Raw genomic sequence first — 21,182 nt, 5'->3', positions numbered from 1 at the left:
TCAACCAAAGATCCCAAATAAGTAATAACTGACAGACATGTTAGGTCCGAGGGTTGCGCTAATTGAGTGTGCATAAGGGCAAAGAGGCGGTCACATTCACGATTTGTCGGTGATAAAAGAAGATATATAAGGGTTAGGTCCGTAATTAAGATAAAGAAATAGGGCTCAAATGGAAAGCTGTTATTATTATACTCGATATATTTCCCGCGGAGCGAACGCGGCATTAGTTTTGGCTTTTCCTCTCTCTCTCTAAATGTCTTTCTATCCGTCTCTATCCAAACCGAGCTTCGAATGAAAAACACAGCACAAGAGCGTGATCTTCATCATTGAGAATCAGTTAGCGAATTTGAACCCCAAACTCTTCAAATCAGGTAAATTGACAACTCAAATTCAATGCGTGACTTTGCACTACTGATCTCTGAATTCAATGTGGTTTTTCAAGATCAAAGCTTCGCTAAATATGTGTACGGACTCAGCAAGTGGGGATCTGAGATGGGAGCTTTGTTCAGGAAGCAGAAGCGGGAATCGGAGCATCTTGGATCGGAGTTGATGGAATGAAACGGAGTGTCGAGTGTTGGGAGGGGGAATCGGAAGAATCTGAAGGAGATGAAGTTTTACATATCCTCCGCCGGAATAAAGAAAGTCGCCATACCCAACTCCGGCTCCGGCAAGGGATCCTCGGCAGCCGCCAATCGCCGATTCTCTAATCGGACGTTCTTGCCGGTGGTTCTGTTGCTAGCAATTTGTTTGCCCTTTCTGTTCGTTAGAATTGCTTTTCTTGTACTCGAATCTGCCACTCTTTGTTCTTCCCTCGGTAATTTCTTGCTCGATTGAAAAGTTGATTTATTTTTGGATTATTTCTATATAAATTATTAAAATAAAAAGGAGTTCTTAGCTAGGATGTGTGGTGAGAGTCTCACCAGTTTGATTAAGCGCCTGCACCCTATGTTTCTTAGGGAAACTGTTTTTCATGAACTTTTATTGACATTTTAATTTTTTTTGGTAAATATAATTATTAATCGTAATGATATGATTTTGTTTTGTTCCATGGCAGCAGATTGCATAGGGTTGAGGGTTTTCGGCGGGAGTGATTTATCTGCGGTGAGTATTTTTTTTTTTACCTTCAATGACGAAAACACCCTTTAATATTTAAATTGTAGGATATTTTAGTGGTTCATCGGAGTTGAGGTGGGACGACACGGGAATTTTAAGTGTTGCTGGACGCAGTGGAATAAGATGTACTAGTAGTAGTAGTAGACTGCCACGTGTCCATGGACAAAAATATGCCTCTGTAAAACATGTCTTTACCACCACCCATCAGATAGTCACGATCTAAAGGCGACACCAAGTTATACCCTCTGCTCCATGGTGGTTTCATTTCATACCTTTGGTCATGTTTTTTTCGTTTTTGTACTTTCTTTTTTTCTAAGTGGGGCTCTGGTTTGGGTAGAACTTTTCATACATTCTATGAATAATTTGGTAACAGTTCATAGTTACTATGAGTTGGGGCAACTAGGTCACTCTTTTTCCATCATTAGTCATGTAGCAATGCCCTATAACTGTTTTTCATATTAAAATTTCTAGAATTTATGCATAAAGATTTTGGTTTGTAAAAAGTCATAATCGATGGAAACGAAATTTGATAAGCACAAATTTTTTATTATTATTATTATTAAAGTCAAGACTATCCTGCTGATTTCTCCTGTACTAGTTTCAAAAAATTCTACGACTTCTCTCCATTTTCATAACGAAGTTGGTGGCACCCACCTGCTTTCTTTCTTTCTTTTTGGGCTAGTGTCCCCACGTTTTGTCTCCTTCGCACCCATCGCACGTCAGACGTCCCCACTTGCTATTTTATGATTTTATCTGAGGGAGGGTATTTTCGTCCTTCAATAAATTTATTGGTGTCACTTTCGACGTTGCATTTTGCATTGCATCCGGTACAGTCCATGGATGAGAGCATTTTGGGGAACTGTCGGTAATCTACTGCGAGCCATTCCATTATTTGACTCGTGGTCAGTTGCACTGCAATCATATTATTCTAGTCCACTTGGTGTTTTTTTTTTCTTTCTATTGAATTGCCTATGGCACTGTGATGTGATGATGTCGTCAACACGGTTTTGATAATGTGGAGATTGTTTTTGTTGAAACTGTGGTGACGGGGGCACATGTGAAGAAGCTAAGAGATGAACTGACGAGAGCACTAGTGGAGGCAAGTCAAGGAGAAGATGGGGGAAGAATAGAGACGACTTCACCCGCGTCATTCAATCAACTAGTGGAGGATATGACGTCAAATGGACATGACATTAAGGCCTTTGCTTTCAAGACCAAGGCTATGGTACTACAAACACTCTACTCTCACTTTCTAACTTCATTTTTTCTCCTTGTCTTTTCACCCACTACCCGCCTAGGTAAAGTTGCATTATTATCTGTCATCAAGTCAGCGAAGTCTAGATCAATACCAAAAAACACTTCTGGTTGTGGGTCAGGGTCTGCCTCTTGTACCAAACTGAACGTGACCTAAGTCTAATGTGGGGCCATTTGCTCAAAAAGGCAAAACCAAGAATCTTAATTTGATGGTAATCTTCCCATGGAGTATAATTGTGACTTAATTATGAATTTAGTAGCTGAACTTTGCTTTATATTCACCCCATTGAAGCCGGACTGTTGTCAGATCTAATTATCACTCTGTTTGTTGGTTGTTTGTGTGAATAAATGAGGGAAGGTCCCCTCTCACGATTACGGCCTATACACGCATTTGAATGTTGGTACATTTCATTATTTTTCATCAATGACTGTGTGTTCTGCTGGCATGGTAGAAATTGTAGTTACATTTGTGGTTCCTGACACAGTGACACCGTCTTGTTCATCAATACTTTTACTTTCCATGTCCTGCTATGACTCTTATCTTTTTAAGACATCTGCTAGGACCACAAGGATTAAAACGCCTTCAACATGGGTGGATCGATTGATGGTCTTAAAATTTGTAAACTAATTGCAAGTTGCTACTAGTGGGAAAATTTGGATGTGGTGTCAGGGGGCTGCACTGAATTGAAATAATATGGCGTTTCTTTTACAATCTTCCCGCAAAAAATTTAATTCAATTTCAATTGACATAAACCAATTTCCTGATATTACCAGTTATTTTATTATGCCATTCCTAGTGATTTAAGTTGTTAGACTCAAAAAGCTGGCCTATATTTTGGGTGTTTATTTTGATCATCTAGATTTGGATTATTCTTATTAAGAATGAACTTTTAATTGAGCCTTTGAAGATACCACAAAGAAAAATGGAAATTTCAAAATTTTAACGATCAAAATCTAGATTAGCTACCAGAGTTGTCTTTGATCCTAATTTTGCCGGATTGAACTATGATTTTGCACACATGTTGGTAAGTTAATTAATATTAAGTATTGAAAAGCATAAAAATACTGATGTATTGTTGGACATTTGGGGCTGTTGGTAATGATATTCATTTCCTATGTTACTTTGGGAAAGATGGTTGAGAGTGGGGCTGTTGACAACACAACAAGTCATGATTTGAACAACATTCCTATGTGCTTCCCTCGAATTCAATAACTTGTTTCTGTTTTTCCTTGTCCAATTGAGCATTCACCACTCTTCCATTGTTTTACTCAATTTATATGTAACACTTTCTCAATTCTCACTGTTCTCTTCTCCATTACTTCCTGGTTTTAAAAGATCTTGACACCTTCAATTATTTTTTTCAACTCTTGTAATTTTTTTGCCCACGTGATTTGCAATGAGAGACAAATACAAATATCTGGACTAAAAGATTAACTCCAAGGACTAAGTCTTGTATATCTCCTGCTAAATGCAACTACTTTCCAACAACTGCACCAGTTCTCAAGTCATCTGCTGTATAGAATCCTATATAAGACACAATACTATAATATAAAGGTGATCCAGATTCACTAGAATTCCTTATTCTAATCAGTTTCTTTATGGTATCAAGGAGTTTTAAGTTTCTTCGGTTTGGGCACATGAACAACATTGATTATGAATGGTATCGCTTATCTATGTTCTCACAAACACTTGAATTGTTGGTTGTGATAACAAGTTGGGGAATTCAGTTCTTAGCAGATGCACCTTATTGCTAACGTATTTACTTCATCTTTTAACCTATCATTTTTATTAAAAAATTTGTTGGTGGCGCTAAAGTATTTACTCGTGTTTTACATTGCTGATTGATATTTTTGTCATGAATGTAGGAGAAAATTGATAGTAAAACAATAGTTCCTTGGAGAATACCGATGGTAACGTATGCTAATATTACCCTTGTCTTAAATATCTTAATGATGATACCAGCATATAGGATGCTAATAGGTTCTGAACCACCATGTTGTAGCAATATCTTAGAAATGCAATTTTTGGTCAAAAGAGGTGTTTTTTTTTTCCACTCATGAAGTCTGACGCACCCTGCAACCTAAAGGATGTGTTTCTGATTCAGATATCCTGTATTATAATGTGAATGGAGAGGTGAGAGAACTCTAAATTTAAAATGATCCAAGGGCATTTTGGCATTGTTTTGTCTGCATATCTTTTAGCATTGGTCTGAATGCATGTTGTCCACTCTACTGTAGCCACAAATTACTACCAGGGCAAGATCATTTGTCAAAAGTATTTATCTTTCCTTTCTTGCAAAAATAAATTTCATATTGTCTTGAAAAATGTTAACCAACATTATACCTGACTTTTCTTCTGATGCTAATTAGCCTATCTTACCTAGCTAATGTGGTTCATTGGAATAAATTATTTGGCCCAGAGAACAAATATGGAGAATAGCTTAGACCTCCTGTGTGTTCTAATGGAATTGAACTGAGAACACTGAACTGGAGAGGATGACAGCATGAATTTTTAAGCTCTATTCAGCCATTAGTTTGCTTTTTAAGCAAAGAACTTTTGTTGTGCTAGCATTACAATGTCAAAGCACCAATCCTCCATTTATTTTCTGAATATGCAGATTTTGAAGATGGAGCGTAAGGTTCAATCAGCCAGACAGCGTGAGTCAATTTACTGGCATTTAGCTTCGCATGGTGTTCCCAAAAGTGTACATTGCCTTTGTCTCAAACTGGCTGAAGAGTATGCGGTAAATGCCATGGCCCGATCTCGTTTACCTCCGCCTGAATCTGTTTCCCGCCTTGCTGACTCTTCCTTCCACCACCTTGTTCTCCTAACTGATAATGTACTTGCTGCCTCTGTTGTCATCTCCTCTGCGGTCCAAAGTGCAGCCAACCCTGAAAAATTGGTGTTTCATATAGTCACAGACAAGAAAACGTACACTCCAATGCATGCATGGTTTGCTACCAATTCTATTGAATCAGCGGTGGTGGAAGTCAAGGGACTGCATCAATACGATTGGTCCCAGGAAGTGAATGTTGGGGTTAAGGAGATGTTAGAGATTCACCGCTTAATTTGGAGTCATTACTACAACAATTTAAAAGAAGACAACTTTGAATTTGATGGACAGCATAAAAGGAAGTTAGAGGCTCTAAGCCCCAGCTGCCTCTCCCTTATGAATCATCTACGGATTTATATTCCTGAGGTTAATACCCCTGACTTTCCTAATAAATTTCTCAACTGGATTGATTAATTGGGCGGATATTGTTGCCTATGCATCTTTAGTGAAGATTGATTTATTATCTGACTTTTGTGGGCTATGCAGCTGTTTCCAGATCTTGACAAGATAGTGTTCTTGGATGATGATATTGTAGTACAACATGACTTATCATCTCTGTGGGAATTAGATCTCAATGGAAAAGTTGTTGGTGCTGTTTTTGATTCATGGTGTGGATCTAACTGTTGCCCAGGAAGAAAATTGAAGGACTATTTGAATTTTTCAAACCCACTTATATCATCCAACTTCCATTATGATCATTGTGCATGGCTGTATGGGATGAATGTTTTTGACCTTAAAGCTTGGAGGAGGTCCAACATCACAAAAGCTTACCATCGATGGCTTGAACTTGTGAGTGAATTCTTCATTTGACTTAGAAAGCTGGTAATGAATGGTAGTTAAAAGGAATATATTTTAGTGTTTTCGAAAAGGAAATGACTGTAGGGCCCTGTCTTTTCTAATAAGAGATGGTGAACCCCGTCCTTTCTAATGCACCAGGGTGATATAATGCAGAAATGAACAAAGGCTAGGGAATAAAATTTAAGGCATTTTCTCCTAGTAGAACATATGGAAAAGAAAAATTATCCCACAGAATCATGGATAATGAATTACACACTAAAAACTGCATGTCTTGTGTTTTATAATACCATCCTCATCAAGATGTGGTATCAGAAATATTATTTGGTGTTTTCTGGGGTCTTGTGATTCAGTGCTGCAATTATTAAATGCAAAAGTATAGATTTCATCTTTGTTTTCAATCATAATGAAATGATACTATTTTGCAGAACCTCAATTCTGGGTTGGGACTATGGTATCCAGGAGCACTTCCACCAGCCTTGATGGCTTTTAAGGGTCATGTGCATCCTATTGATTCTTCATGGCATGTGGCTGGGTTAGGTTGTCAAGCTTCAGAAGTTAGCCGAGAGAGATTAGAAGCTGCTGCTGTTGTACATTTCAGTGGCCCTGCAAAGCCGTGGCTTGAGATTGGGTTCCCTGAGGTACGAAGTTTATGGACTAGTCATGTAAATTTCTCAAACAAATTTATTAGGAAATGTAGAATCAAGGGGTGAGGAGGACAAAGTACCCTCACATCTTATATTAATTTTGGGACCGAAACAGAGGTATATAATGATACAGAGGGAAGAAGGTTTTGCCTTCAGTCTCTGCTCGCATTACCTCTGAATGGTATGACATGGTTATTTCATGTCCACAAATAGAAAATAGATGAAGGTACCAAGATTCACACAATGGAGTTTGTATTGTCGATCTTCAAGATATATAAGGATAATGATGAAGCTAGATATAGCACTATTGTATATCACTTTTACTATGGCAATCCAAATTACTTAACTCAATAATGAAAGCAGTTTAATGATTCTATTTTTATGAGGATTTGGTTCCTATTTTGGTTCATGGTCTTATTGTTGTGCAATTCAATTTGGAGTGGCTGGAGGTTCTGATCAATTATTTTGCCTACAGAAAGGACTACTTGGTGGTTCATCTTTTATGGTCTTCCATGGAAATGGAATGTTTTGCATTCTGATGCTTCAAGGACAAGAGTAGTGCCAAGCCTACTTGCAGTTTTTACAAACTAATCTTTTAAACTCTTTACTTTCTCCTTGAATCACAATCATATTTATTTAGGGTTAACTTTAGAATATGTGAAATTTGTTTGTAGAAATTGAATGATAGAAAAGCATCTCATATGACTAGATGAAAGAGGAGGAGTAATCTCTAGGCTGGTCGACCTTTCACAAGGGGCTAGGTTCTGGCAATGGGTTGGATTTAAGGTTAGGCATACAATTGGGCTAGTCTTTTTATGCCTTGTGCTGAAACTAGCTGTAAGGTGTTGATTTTTAAGTGGGGTTGGTTTTGACAGTTATGCTGGATTGGGGTTGAGTTGAAGGTCTTACCATTTTGTGGTTAGTTGGGGTTAGGGTTGGATTAATGGGTCTTCACTCCCTTTATGTCGTTGCAGACAAGCAGGGGACACAGACCGTGGAACTGTGATGTTTATTTGGGCTCATTGATGTTGCTTCTCCTGGTGTAATAGGGAATTCAGCCAGCCAAACTCCCACACTCCAGCCATCAGGTTGTTATGACTGGTAGATGCTAAGTGCTAGTTTTCTCCTGATTTTGGTGGTAAATGTGGAGACAATAGGCAAACCCAACTTCTTAGGTCTGCTTCAGTACCCCTCTAGATAGGTGATGAAAGATGAGGCGAGACCTCTAGGCTTTTCCAAGATAGCAATGCTCAAACCCAGACCTGGTAAAGAATTGAGATTGGATTAATGGAATTATGTCTGTTGGTGCAAATAGACCAGAAAGTGGATTTTGATATGATTCTCAATCAGTCTAGAATCGAGATGCCCCCCCGCCCTCCCCCCCCTTCCTCTATTTCTGCAATCAGTTTTATTTAGTTATTGTTTCTGATGAAAAAACAAAGACCCCAGAAGGTGGGAGGTTTTATTGTTCACTGTTGATGATGTATTTTGTGGATTTGGCTTCCATTGTGTGGGTACGTGTGTTTAGGGGATTAAGGGGGGATGTTTTCAAATTTCGACGCTAGTTGCTCATCTTGTTAACATAGCTCTTCACATGATTGTGGAAGGACACCACTCATGTGCCAAAGGACATAAATGGTTTCTTTTTTCAAAACTGGAAACTTCAAAAAGAATGTCCTAATCTTGTTGAGAATATATGCATAGAGACACCCAATCCAACCAATCAAAATCTTATTTGCCCTAAAACTAGAACTAGTCCAAGGGAAGAACAGATTTTATTGAAATTAAATATACATTATTTTGTTTTCACTTTTCCTTAGGTATTTTTCTTGAACATTCCATTATCTAGACCACAATTAAGCAAAAGCTTAAACTATTTGGAGGAATTTTAAGCACGAAGATCTAAGCAGTCCCTTTAATGATGATTTATGTTTGGTTTGATTTGATTATGCAATGATACTGATAAACCCAGTAGAGCATTCAATTTGACAGAGAATGGAAATGAAAGAAGGGACTGTAAACCATGGAGTAGGGACGTTGAAAGAGTGATGGAATGGTGCGAGGGGCGTATGCTCTATTTGATTTTACTCATTTTACCCAAGCCTATTCCCCCTAATATTTTATTTTACTTTTTCGGTGGCATTGGTCATGCATTAGTTCCACGAAGGAGCCTCTCCCTACCAGGATATCTTGTTTGGGAATTGAGAATGGATTTCTCCGCCATTCAAAGGTTAGTAACTATCTCCATGCTTGATCTCATCTCATGTCGTTTCTTCCCAATTCATAATTTTGCTTGCAAAGATAATGTTCGACTTCTCACATGCTTGTAGGTTGTAGCTCATTTGGAACATTGTATCACTAATAATAAAAGTATCAAATGTCAATGGAATATTAATGGTTGAAATTGAAGAAAATACCAGAAATGTTAGACAAAAATAAAAAAAATGAAAAAAATAAAAATTGGTATGAACAAAATTGATCAAAACTAATGAAAATATTGAAGAAAAAAAGAATTATAATAATGGATGAACAATCATAATTAAAAAAATAATCAACTTATATAACAATTAAATTAAATTATTTAAATAGGAAACTAATATTTAAACTGAGCTAATTAAATTATATTAAATATCAAACTAGCATTTAAATGAGGCAATATTTAAATTGAACTAAATTAAAGTTATTGAATTATACAAATGATAAATAATATATTATATATACAATTAAATTAAATTATATATCTAACTAGAAAAAATTGAAACGAAAAATATGTACTTCATTGAAGTAAATTTTTTATTTATTTTTATCTAGTTAGAACTTTTATTCTTTTTAATCACACTTCAACAATAAAATTGTAAAAACTTTATGCCTATCAAAAAAATTGGTGAGACAAAAATTAATGAAAACTCATAAAAATATCTATAGAACTTCAAGAAATAATATACATATTCAAGTATTTTTAAAAATTTTGTGGTAATATATAGAATTTGAAAACCCATTAATATTTTAAAATTAAAATATATTTAATTTGGATATATTAAAAGGTATAAAAAAATGGTGATATATGTATAATTAATTTTTTATTTAAAAATATTGATAATTTTATTTATAAATTTTTATCTCTTTTGTATTTAATTATTAAAAAACATAATAACACAATTAAAATATAACATAGATTTTTAATTTATACAAGTTGAGTTTGTGATAATTTATAAAATACATATGCTTGTGACAAGGAGGATAGGTTACAAAAAATATATAAACTCTTATTACTAATATTAGAAACTAAGGCGATATTTGTTTTTTGACTGAATATAAAAAATCAAAATATTTGACTTTTCTTATTTAGTTAAAAGTAACCTGTTGTGAACTTGTTATCAATAAGTTCACTTTAATTATATTAGATGATGTCAACGAGTTACTTTTAACTAAATAGAAAAAATCAAAATATTTGGTTTTTTCTATTTAGCAAAAAAATAAACACCACTTAACCTTTTTATAATTGAAATAAAGTGAATTTTCTTTTGATTTGTTTTACCAATTCTTTTTTAATTTCTTTCATTATTGTAAATTTAGATAGGCATTTGAGAAAAATTAAAAAATATGTTGGGAAGTGAAAATTTTATAAGTGTGATTTCCTTAAACAAACAATGAAAGTTCTTCTTTATCCATTAATGTAGGTTTTAAGCTGAATCATGCAAATCATTGTATGGTTTGTATGTGTGCATTTTTCATTCTCCTATTTTCTTCTTCTTCTTATTTTTCTAAGATTATTTTTCACAATAAACTAATATGAAAATTAAGGTTATTAAGACTTGAAATGATGAAAAAGTTCAAGCATGGAGAGTTTTATGGCAGAAATGATTTTAGTTTATAGTGTGATAAGATGTGTTCCTTTTTGGTTCAATTCGAATTGTCTAAAACAATGAAAGGTGAAGAGGCTCTATTAGCAGTGATGTTTGATAAAGAGCATGATGAATTTTTGAAGAAGGCACATAATGTTATTTGTTGTTCTTATATAGTTTTGCTTTTACTTTGAACAATATTATCATAATATTAGAAGACAATTCCACATATTCCAATGATTATTTCCAATTATAGTTCCTTACTCAAGGTTTAATTGCTTTCACAATTACATTTCACATTTGTCTTTGATCCTTGATTGATCTAGTTTTGGTTCCTAGAACCAAAAAGGAATTTAGTAAAAAAGTAATTAACAACTAATTAAAACAATTAGGTTATCTCCATAGAGATTTGATTAGCTAATTCCATGACATTCAAATGAAATTTATTGGTAATTGATTATTCAAACCTTATAATGGTTGAAGAACACAAAATTTTATAATTTTGGAAATATATGTGAATGATTTGAATAGAAAAAACGAAGATAAAAAATGAATGAATCAAAGATACAGAAGTCCATCTAGACATATTTGTTTCCTAGTATCATATCTTAACCTCAGGTAGGATTCCTCAAGACAAAATATTTTTGTGAACCATATAAAATTTTTATATTTGTTCCAATATAAAAATTTTCTTTTTCCTTTACTAGTTCTCTGTTGTTTTGTGAACCATTTCAATATAGAATGTACTCATGTAAACGTGATATGAAGAGAATATACTTGCTCTTCATCCTCGTCCTCTTTATTTATTTTTTGTATATATTGGTTTGATTTTGTTTGTCATGCATGTAAATATTAGTTTTGAGTTATTTATATTTGATTCATTTTTGTTCATTATTCTTATAAATATTTTACTTTTCTGTTAGGTTTTTTTTCTTGCTTTATTGGTGAGCATGAGTTTTACTTATTATTGTTTCCTTTTGACTGTTATGTAAAAATTTGGTGATAAACTAATAATTATCCTTTTGTTTGCAAAATCCTTTTAATGAACGGATTTTTTTTTAAATTTTTTTTGTAATAGTAATTAAATTAGAACTTTTTTTTATTTATTTATAAAGATTTAATCATTTATAATTATTTTTTTTAAGATGAAAGGAAATTCATAATTTTAATAGACTAAAATATTCTTTTTTAACAAGTCTAGAACCAATTTCCTTAAAGTATGAAATCACATTTTTTTTAATTAATCTGAAATCATTTTTTTATAAATAAATAGATAAATTGAAACCAAAATATTTTTTATTGAATAAACTTTTTTTTTTCACAAATTGGAAAACCTTTTTTCTTAAAAACTAAATTATATATATTTTTGGTAAGTATGAAATTATCCTTTTAATAATGAATCACACTTTTTTTTTTTTCTAATAAATGGGAATCACTTTTTTTATAAAATTGAAATTGGTGAAATTGTTGTAAAAATATAAAGTGAAAGGAGAAGAAAACAAGAAAGAGAAATTAGAATATAGGAAGAGAATATAATAGATTTTCATTAGAGGTATCTTCCTTTTATAGGGAGTCACAAAGAGATGTACATCAATATAGATGATCATCCACAAGTTCTTATAATCCGATAAATTCTCATATTTTCTAACACTCTCCCTTGGATGATCATAAGAATATGGTAACTGCCTCATTAAAAACCTTGCCAGTAAAATCCAGTGGGACAAAACCTGGACAAAGGAAAAAAGAGTGCAATATATCCATATCAACATTTTCCCCTTCATGTAAACATAATTATGATTTCTTCAACATTTCAAATGGTAGATCTCTCAATCTTCGCATTCTAATGTCATATCTTAACTTTTTCAATGTGGTCGAAGGTAACACCTTTGTGAATAGATCTGCTAGATTATTGCATGGTCGAATTTGTTGAACATCAATCTCACTTTTCTTTTGGAGCTCATGAGTATAGAAAAATTTAGGGAGATATGCTTAGTTCTGTCACTTTTTATGAATTCTCCTTTAATTTGTGCAATACAAGTAGTATTATCTTCATGTAATATGGTTGCATTGCCTCTGATGAAATGTAGTCCACATGTTTCTTGAATATGTTGGATCATTGACCTTAGCCATATACATGCACGACTTGCTTCATGAATTGCTAGTATTTCTGAATGATATGATGACGTGACCACCATTGTTTGTTTAACAGATCTCCATAAAATAGCAGTAACATTGTAATTAAACCAATGTTTTAAAAACCGGATCGGATCGGCCGGTCCAACTGGTTCAACCATCGATCGGTAACAATTCCGGTCCGGTTTACCCTATTGAACTGTTTAAGAATTAAACCAGTCACGAACTGCCTAAACCGACGGTTGGGCCGGTGAGCAGGTGGAACCGGACAGTTCTAATCGAACCAAACGGTTCTAATCGAACCACCATCTTAAAGGCTCCATTGTATAAAAAGCTTTGGCAAAAGCCCATGTTGGGCCTTGTCTCATAATGACAAAGCCCACACCCCACTCAACCATATTGTGGGCTAAGTCTTGAGCCCACCAAATGATGTAATGCATTGACCCTCTATGTGGATAGCTTTTATAGGCATCCTTTGCATTCTCATTTCTCTTAGAATCCGATGTGGGATTGCTAACCAACTTAATCAATGAAAAAAAAAAAAAACTAATCTCACCCAAGATGATTTGAACTTGGACCCCAGATCTATAGCCATCCTAGGACACCACTCAGCTACACAACTTTTGTTATCTAATATGCCAAACAAAATAATATATATTGGATTTAATTTTTTTTAATATTAAATAAAAATAGTATAATATTTTTAAAAATTATAAAATTAGTTTAAATATTTTACATATTTCATTTAATAAAATTAAAAATATTAATATGATTTAATTTGATAATATTATTGATTTTTAATTTATTCATACATATTTTAAAATTTTTATAATTATTTTTAATTTTAATAATATATAAATTATATATTTATGACGTCACCGGCTTGACCGCCGGTCCGACCAGTGAACTGTGAACAGATAACTTTTCCGGTTCAATCACTAGTCCGGTTTTGAAAACATTGAATTAAACACATACCTTGTTTGTGACTTACCTTTATGTGGATATGAAAGATATCCTACATCTGAATATTCAAGTAATTGTTGCTTTGATTCCTTTGAGTAAAATAGACCCATATTAGTAGTTCCACGAAGATAACGCAATAGATGTTTGATACCATTCCAATGTCTTCGAGTTGGAACGGAACTATATCTTGCTAATAAATTGACAGAAAAAGCAATGTTTGGACGTATACAATTGGCAAGATACATAAATGCATCAATAGCACTAAGATATGGTACTTCAGGACCAAGTAATTCTTCATCATTTTTCGCAAGGACGAAATGGGTCATTTTTCACTTCAAGTGATCAGACAACAATTGGAGAACTTAAATGATGCGCTTTATCCATATAAAAACGCTTCAAAACTTTCTTACTATATGTTGATTGATGTATTAAAACTCCATTTGGAAAATGCTCGATCTGTAAGCCGAGACAAAATTTTGTTTTTTTTTTCAAGATCTTTCATCTCAAATTTTCTTTTCAAGTAATTTGTTGTTCTTGTGAGCTCTTCAGGAGTTCCAACAAGTTTTAAGTCATCAACACACACTACAATAATTGCAAATCCGGTTTCTGATTCCTTAATGAAGATGCATGAGCATATAGGGTTATTCATATACCCTTCTTTTAGCAAGTATTTGCTAAGGCGATTGTACCACATGCGTCCGGATTGCTTTAATCCATACAATGATCGTTGTAGCTTTATTGAGTACATGCTACGAGGCTTTGTACAATTTGCTTCAGGCAATTTAAATTCTTCGGGGATTTTCATGTATATATCATTATCCATGGATCCATATAAATATGCTGTAATAACATTCATGAGACGCGTATCTAGTCTTTCTGGGATTGCCAAATTAATTAAGAAATGAAATATGATTGCATCCATGATGGGAGAGAATGTTTCCTCGTAGTTAATACCAGGTCTTTGCGAGAAATTTTGTACTACTAATCACACTTTATATCTTATGATCTCATTATTCTCATTGCGTTTTCGTACAAATACCCATTTGTACCCAATAGGCTTTACATCTTCAGGTGTTTGGACTACATGTCCAAAAACTTCTCATTTTTTAATGAGTTTAACTTTGCCTATATAGCTTCTTTCCATTTTGGCCAATCATTTTTATGTCAGCATTCTTCCACATTTCATGGTTCAGGATCTTCACCATTTCTTATAGAGGCCACTTGGAAAGTGAAAATATTATTTTGATCCAAATTTTCTCCCGTGTATACATAGCTTACTGAGATCTCAAAATTTTCAGGTACCTGTGCCTCTTCGGGGGCTTCTCTTTCAATATGTGCCTCTTCAAGGGCTTCTTGTTCAATATATGTGCCTCTTTAGGGGCTTCTTGTTCAATATGTGCCTCTTCAGGGGCTTTCTACATTATTTGTGCCTCTTCTGTGACTATAGATTTATCAATTTTAAACTGATCAGTTATTTTTTATGGCCTCTTTTAGAGTGCCAAATTTTTCTTGGGTTCTCCTCTTCCAAGGAGTTACATAATTTGAGCCGATAGGTTTACCATGCTTCAGGCGTATCTTAGATTAATTTGTTAACTGTTTTACAGGGACATCAATCTGTGTTGAATTATTTGTAGCTGGGATATATGACTTTGTCACTTTTTTTGTATCAATGAATGCATCTGGTAATTGATTTGTAAGATTTTGCAAATGAATGATCCTTTGAACTTCTAGTTCACATTGATTTGTACGAGGATCAAGATGAGTCAAAGTCAATGCATTCCAATTCCAAATAATTTGACGCCATTATTCTAGAACTGGCTCTTCTCCCCCTAATGATGGGAAAATTGTCTCATTAAAATGATAATCTGCACATGTCATTCTACTTTTTAAGTGTATAAGTAGACTAGTCACTAAATAAAAACTTCTGGTTTTGTAATGTACATCCATATGACCTTTTACCCCGGGGAACCAAGTTGGTCTTACAAGATTCTTTTGGTTCTAGTATCGTATAAAGTGTCATTGACATGAAATCAAATACTACTAGTGACATAGTATAAGCTCTTCTGGAGCCTTTAATTAGGTTTCTATCATTTGATATAGTATTATCATTGTTTGTCATCAATGTTGTGCAATTAATGAGACAAGAGTTTCATCAAATTAACAAGTCATAAAACATTATCATAAAGACTTCGTTTTTATAGAGTTGAATAAATATTATCATAGAGAAAAAGTTAAAATCAATGTAAAAATATTAGTCATCGATGATAACTTAATAAGTTGTGTAAAAGCAATGAGAGGACATATAACACAATAAAACAAATATGAAAAGATAATTTAAAGTTATATATTTCATAAGTATCTCACACATTTGATTTTGTAAGTGTGGAACAATTTATACATGAAATAACTAGAAAGTATTTCAATAATCAAACTAATTGTAGTGATGGATTAAGGTATGAAAGAGATCCATGTATCATCAAGTATAAATAAAGAAAATAATTTAAATAAAATGTGGAATAAATTATAAAAGATGAATAATAAACAATGTGTTCAAAGATGATAATAAAATAAACCTATTTGCAAAGAACTAAATAAAAACATAACGTTTAATCATAACAAACATTTCCATCGCAAATTAGATGATAAATTTTCCCATTAGGATTCTCAAAGAAATCTAAAACATCTAAATGGGTTAGATCCATTGTGCCATCATTATCGATGAAGTTCATTTCAACTTCCTTTCCTTTTATTGATACTTGGTAAAGGTTGACCAAATGTTTGGGCATACTACAGGTACACGACCAATGCCCCTTCATACCACATCTATAACAATTATTCTCATGGTTCTTAGGAGGTTTATCTTGTAAACACTTCGCATTTTCTTGTTTTACCTCAGTATTATTCCACTTTTGGTGGTGCAATGAGACTTTCCTTTTCTAAGAATTTGGTGAATTAATACTATAAAAAACATGGTATTGGGGATTTCTTCCACGATCACGACCACATCCTCGTCATCGTCTAGGTGTTTGGGACAATATTGCATTCACTTTAGGGAATGATTCAAATCTAGTTCGACGAGATTGGTGATTTCTCATTAAAAGCTCATTTTTTTGTTAAACCTTGAGGAAGATGATGATGAAGGAAAATCAGTGTTTTTGCGCGATCCTATAAGGATGCTTGATTTTCTTCTTTGATCATAGCTCCAAGATTCATTGGCAATTTTGTTTTAAATAACTTCTGGTTATACAAGAGAATTAGAAATTGTATGTATAGCTTATGGCTATGAAACTATTGTTAATAAAAATTGTTTTCCATAATTCCAGTTGCAAAAAATAAGTGAGTACAAAATAAAAATTAAAAGCCAATATTTTTCATAACTTTGAATTATGATCATTTTGTCAAAACAAGAAAATATGAAAATTTGTACATAGCTTCAGGCTATGAACTATTCATTGGATAGATTTGTGTATAACTTCAGGTTATGAACTTTCATTATGTAGATTTGTACATAGCTTCGGGCTATGAACATTTATTTATTTTATAGCTTCTGACTATAATATTGTTTGGTATAACTTCTAGTTATACCGTATAATTAAAAATAAATAATCAGAGATCATATACATAACTTCTGGTCATGTATTTGTAATTTTATAATTTTCCCCATAACTTTTGGTTATAGGGATTGTACATATTTTTCATAATTTCTAGTTATAAGGATTGCACATATTTTTCATAACTTCTGGTTATGAATTTACCCTATAATTTTTATTTATCCCATAACTTCTGGTTATAGGGATTGTAATATTTATGCATTCAAATAAAATAAATGAAAATAGAGATCAAAGGGTAATAAAATAAAAAATCATGATATAAGTTTATCACATACCTTTTTATGAGAAAGAAGAGAGAAGAATATTTCTATTTCTCATAAGAGAAGAATCTTTCTATTTCTCTGAAGAGAAGAATCTTTTTATTTCTCTTGTAGAGACTAGTAATGCCGATAACATGTTCTAAAAATATAAAGTGAAAGGAGAAGAAAACAAGAAAGAGAAATTAGAATATAGGAAAAGAATAGAATAAATTTTTATTAGAAGTATCTCATTTTTATAGAGAGTCACAAAGAGATATACATATGATCATCCACAAGTTCCCATAATCCGATAAATTCTCATATTTTCTAACAAAATCACTATTTAATTTTGTTTTTTAATAAATCACAATTTTTTTAATTAATAAATAAGTTCAAGTTATTAAATATATAGTGACAGAAAAATCAATTTTTTTAATGGAAGTAAATTTTTTTTTATTTTATAAAATTGTGAAATTCACATTTTTTTTAATTAAAAAATATTTTTTGCGTAAATAGAAGATGAATGAATTTTTTTTAAAATAAAATTATCAAAATAATTTTTATAAAATAAAAATGGTAAAAATAATTTTTGTACAAACAAATTGAATTGAAATCCTTTTTTGTAAATAAATTTGTAAAAGATTTTTTTTTTTTTAAAAAAAATTGTAAAAAATATTTTTTCAATAAAATATAAGTAAAATTCTTTATTCTATATAATATTGTGAAATTTTCATTTTTTAAAAAACATAATTCTATATAATATTGTAAAATTCATTTTTAAATAAAAATAAAATTGGAATACATTTTGTGAATGAAATTATGAAAATCATTCTTCTAATTATTTATAAAATAAATTTGAAACTTTTTTTTTGGTTTTTTTAAATAATAAATTTAAAATCATTTTTATAGAATTATAGTAATTTGTAAAGTTCTTTTAATAAAATTGAAAAAGTACCTTTCCTTAAACCAAACAAAGAAAAAATCTTTTTTATTTGATTTTTGGTAAATAAAAAAAAAGATTGAAGTATTTTTGTAAATCACTTTGTAAAAAGTCTTTTTCCTACTAAAAATCATTTTTATTAATAAAATTGAGTTGAAACATTCTTTTGTAAATAAAATTATAAAAGTCTTGTAAAAATAACAAAAATCATTTTGCTTGCAAATAAAAAGGGATTGAATTATCTTTTATAAATAATTTTGTGAAAATCACTTTTCCTAAATAAAAACTGGAACAAAACACCTTTTGTAGATACATTTGTAAAATAAAAGGATTGAAATATCCTTTTATAAAAATCACTTCTCCTAAATAAAAATTTCGAGTTAAACACCTTTTTAGATAAATTTATAAAATTCATTCTCTTTTAAATAAAAATTGGATTGTAATACTTTTTCGAATAAATTTGTAATTTTTTTCTTTTCTATGTAATTTATAAAAATAATTTTTCTAACAAAAACAAATAAAAATCATTTTGCTTATAAATAAAACCAAATTGAATGAAATCATTTGTGGTAAATAAATTGAAACATTTTGTTTGTAAATAAATTAATTTTGAAATTTCTTAAAAATGTGTTACAATGTTTAAAATAATCAAATTATTTTTTAATCAATTTAATAGATCAATTTGTGCAATTCTCTTATCATTTATTTTATACGGAACTTTGTTGTATTTACTTATGTTATTCTTTTATTGGTACCCAAAATTAATTAATTAATTAATTGTTAAAGTTTTCTTTACTTGTTTAGTACATACCTTTTAAGGGTTTAGAGGAGTGTTATTCTATTGTACCTTTTCAATAAATAACTTGATCTAGGGCTTTGAACTCAGATTTTCTTGTAGATATTTTTTTTTTCCTACAAATGAGTCACTTTAGAGTTTCATTTTTTATTTTGTTTCCTCTTTTAAAAACAACAAAAATAAATGATGACTCCAATTTTCAAAAATCATTTTTTCATAAATAAAAACGAGTCTCACCAATGGGAATGCACATGAAAATTACGAGGTCATAAAAAGTAAATAAAATTGAACATGATATAATTTTTTTTCTATAATCAATGCTCATACAAAAGATCCTTAAATACGATCTTTTAAATTACATGTGTTTTTCTTATTTTTCTTGAATTTCTCTAAAATTTCTCATTAAGAAAATAAATTCCAAACCAAACTATAATTTGATACATAAAATTTATTACTTTTTAAAAATAATTTAAAACTAAAAAACCAATTTAATTAGTACTAGAAACCTATGGGACTCAATAACATTAGAAAGACAGACCAAATTCATTTTAAATGATTTAACTAGTTTTCTCTTTGAATATAATTATATTTTTTTCACTAAGCATAAACTTCAAATCAAACAAGATTTAATGCAGTGGATTTATTAACAAGTCCAATAATTTTTTAAAAATAACTTGAAACTCAAATAGAAAAAAAAAATGATCTAAAATGATTGTTGTTTTAATTTCTAATTATATAGAACCATACTTTTTTTTTTTTTTTCACTAGACAAATAAACTTCAAACAAGACTTAATGAGTTAGATTCATTAACAAGTCTAATAACTTTTTAAAATAATTTAAAACTTAAATAGTGACCAAATTAATACTAAAAGTTTATGGATAAAAATTGGTTCACAATAGCTCTATTATTATTATTATTATTTTTGGCACATAATGATATTTTTATAAATTTTTTCACAAGAATTGAACTTCAAACCACTTTGCATTGAATTCATTAATGAGTTTAATAATTTTTTTTAAAATCATTTGGAACTCAAAAAATAGATCTAATCACTACAAAAAATAATTGACTAAAATTTATATATTAGGAGTCATGATTTTACCATTTCTCATATGAATACAAGGATTCTTTCTAAATTTTCTCACTAGGTAAATAAGTACTAAATTAAGTGAGATGTACTTAATTTAAAGAATCTTCTAATTTTTAAGAATAACTTGTAATAAAAAAATCAATTTAATTGCATAATAAATCAAACCATTTCATAGTATTGTATCTATAATTGAGTACTAAATATGTGTATGTAATGAAAAACTTGGTTCATTTACATGTTAAAAAGTTAAACTTTATTCATTTTAAAATAAAATAATATCAACAATTATTATTCATATTTTTTTTAAAATAATTATGCTTTTACAAAGATGTTAATATCCATATTTTTCTAACATATATTAAAATAGTATTTTTTTATAAAAAAAAATATAATTTATGTTTTTTTATTAAAATATTAATTATTATTCATATTTTACCAAAAACTATTTAATTTTTAATTACAAAACTATTTTTATTTTAATTATAAGAGTTAACTAAATTCAAATAATATTGTATAAATTGAATTTACAATGTTTTATAAAATCAGAATAGAATTTTTTTTTTTAAAAAATAACTTATCCAGACAAGTTTTTTGGTTTTTATTTTTTGAAACATGTTATTAAAAACAACTTGCTAAACACCTTCTTTTTATAAAATTGGGTTTTGGAAATAATAATAATAATAATAATAATAATAATAATAAAATTAAAAAAAAATGTTGTTGTTGATGGGAGGATGCAGAAATGCATGAAAAGAGTGAATGTTGATGAAAATGGAAGTAAGAGCAAGTGTGAAGATGGAGTATATGTGGTTGGTAGATGAGAGAAGTAGATCACTACTCTAGTCTCTAGTGATCTTCAAATCAGCTCAGCAGCAGCATCACCTACTAAATTAATTAATAAAGCATTTGGAGCAAGTGGA

The 21,182-nt window shown here is 30.9% G+C and overlaps 1 protein-coding gene across 8 annotated transcripts; it reads left to right on the top strand.

The window, feature by feature from the left end:
- Positions 1 to 212: 212 nt before the first annotated feature.
- On the top strand, positions 213 to 7,025 carry LOC100259182 (probable galacturonosyltransferase 15). Of its 8 annotated transcripts, none has more exons than XM_059741029.1 (7): positions 213 to 371; positions 443 to 814; positions 1,058 to 1,101; positions 2,180 to 2,338; positions 4,986 to 5,567; positions 5,688 to 5,990; positions 6,425 to 7,025. In XM_059741029.1, the coding sequence occupies exons 2-7, from the start codon at positions 607 to 609 to the stop codon at positions 6,707 to 6,709; spliced, it is 1,581 nt and encodes a 526-aa protein (XP_059597012.1). In that variant the 5' UTR covers positions 213 to 371; positions 443 to 606; the 3' UTR covers positions 6,710 to 7,025. The 8 variants fall into 8 exon arrangements, with proteins under 8 accessions (XP_059597012.1, XP_059597009.1, XP_059597011.1 ...); XM_059741026.1 differs by having other exon boundaries at positions 2,177 to 2,338; XM_059741028.1 differs by having other exon boundaries at positions 1,055 to 1,101.
- Positions 7,026 to 21,182: the final 14,157 nt, after the last annotated feature.

This window comes from Vitis vinifera, chromosome 12, assembly GCF_030704535.1.
Source record: "Vitis vinifera cultivar Pinot Noir 40024 chromosome 12, ASM3070453v1".
Lineage (NCBI taxonomy): Eukaryota > Viridiplantae > Streptophyta > Magnoliopsida > Vitales > Vitaceae > Vitis > Vitis vinifera.
The sequence above is the reverse complement of the archived record's forward strand: the minus strand, read 5'-3'. Positions and strand labels throughout refer to the sequence as shown.

Coding starts and splice junctions, on each gene's coding strand:
- LOC100259182 (XM_010658635.3), top strand. CDS start 607: ATGAAGTTTTACATATCCTCCGCCGGAATAAAGAAAGTCGCCATACCC. Junction 1,102..2,176: donor GCGGGAGTGATTTATCTGCG/GTGAGTATTTTT, acceptor GCACATGTGAAG/AAGCTAAGAGATGAACTGAC. Junction 5,991..6,424: donor ACCATCGATGGCTTGAACTT/GTGAGTGAATTC, acceptor ACTATTTTGCAG/AACCTCAATTCTGGGTTGGG.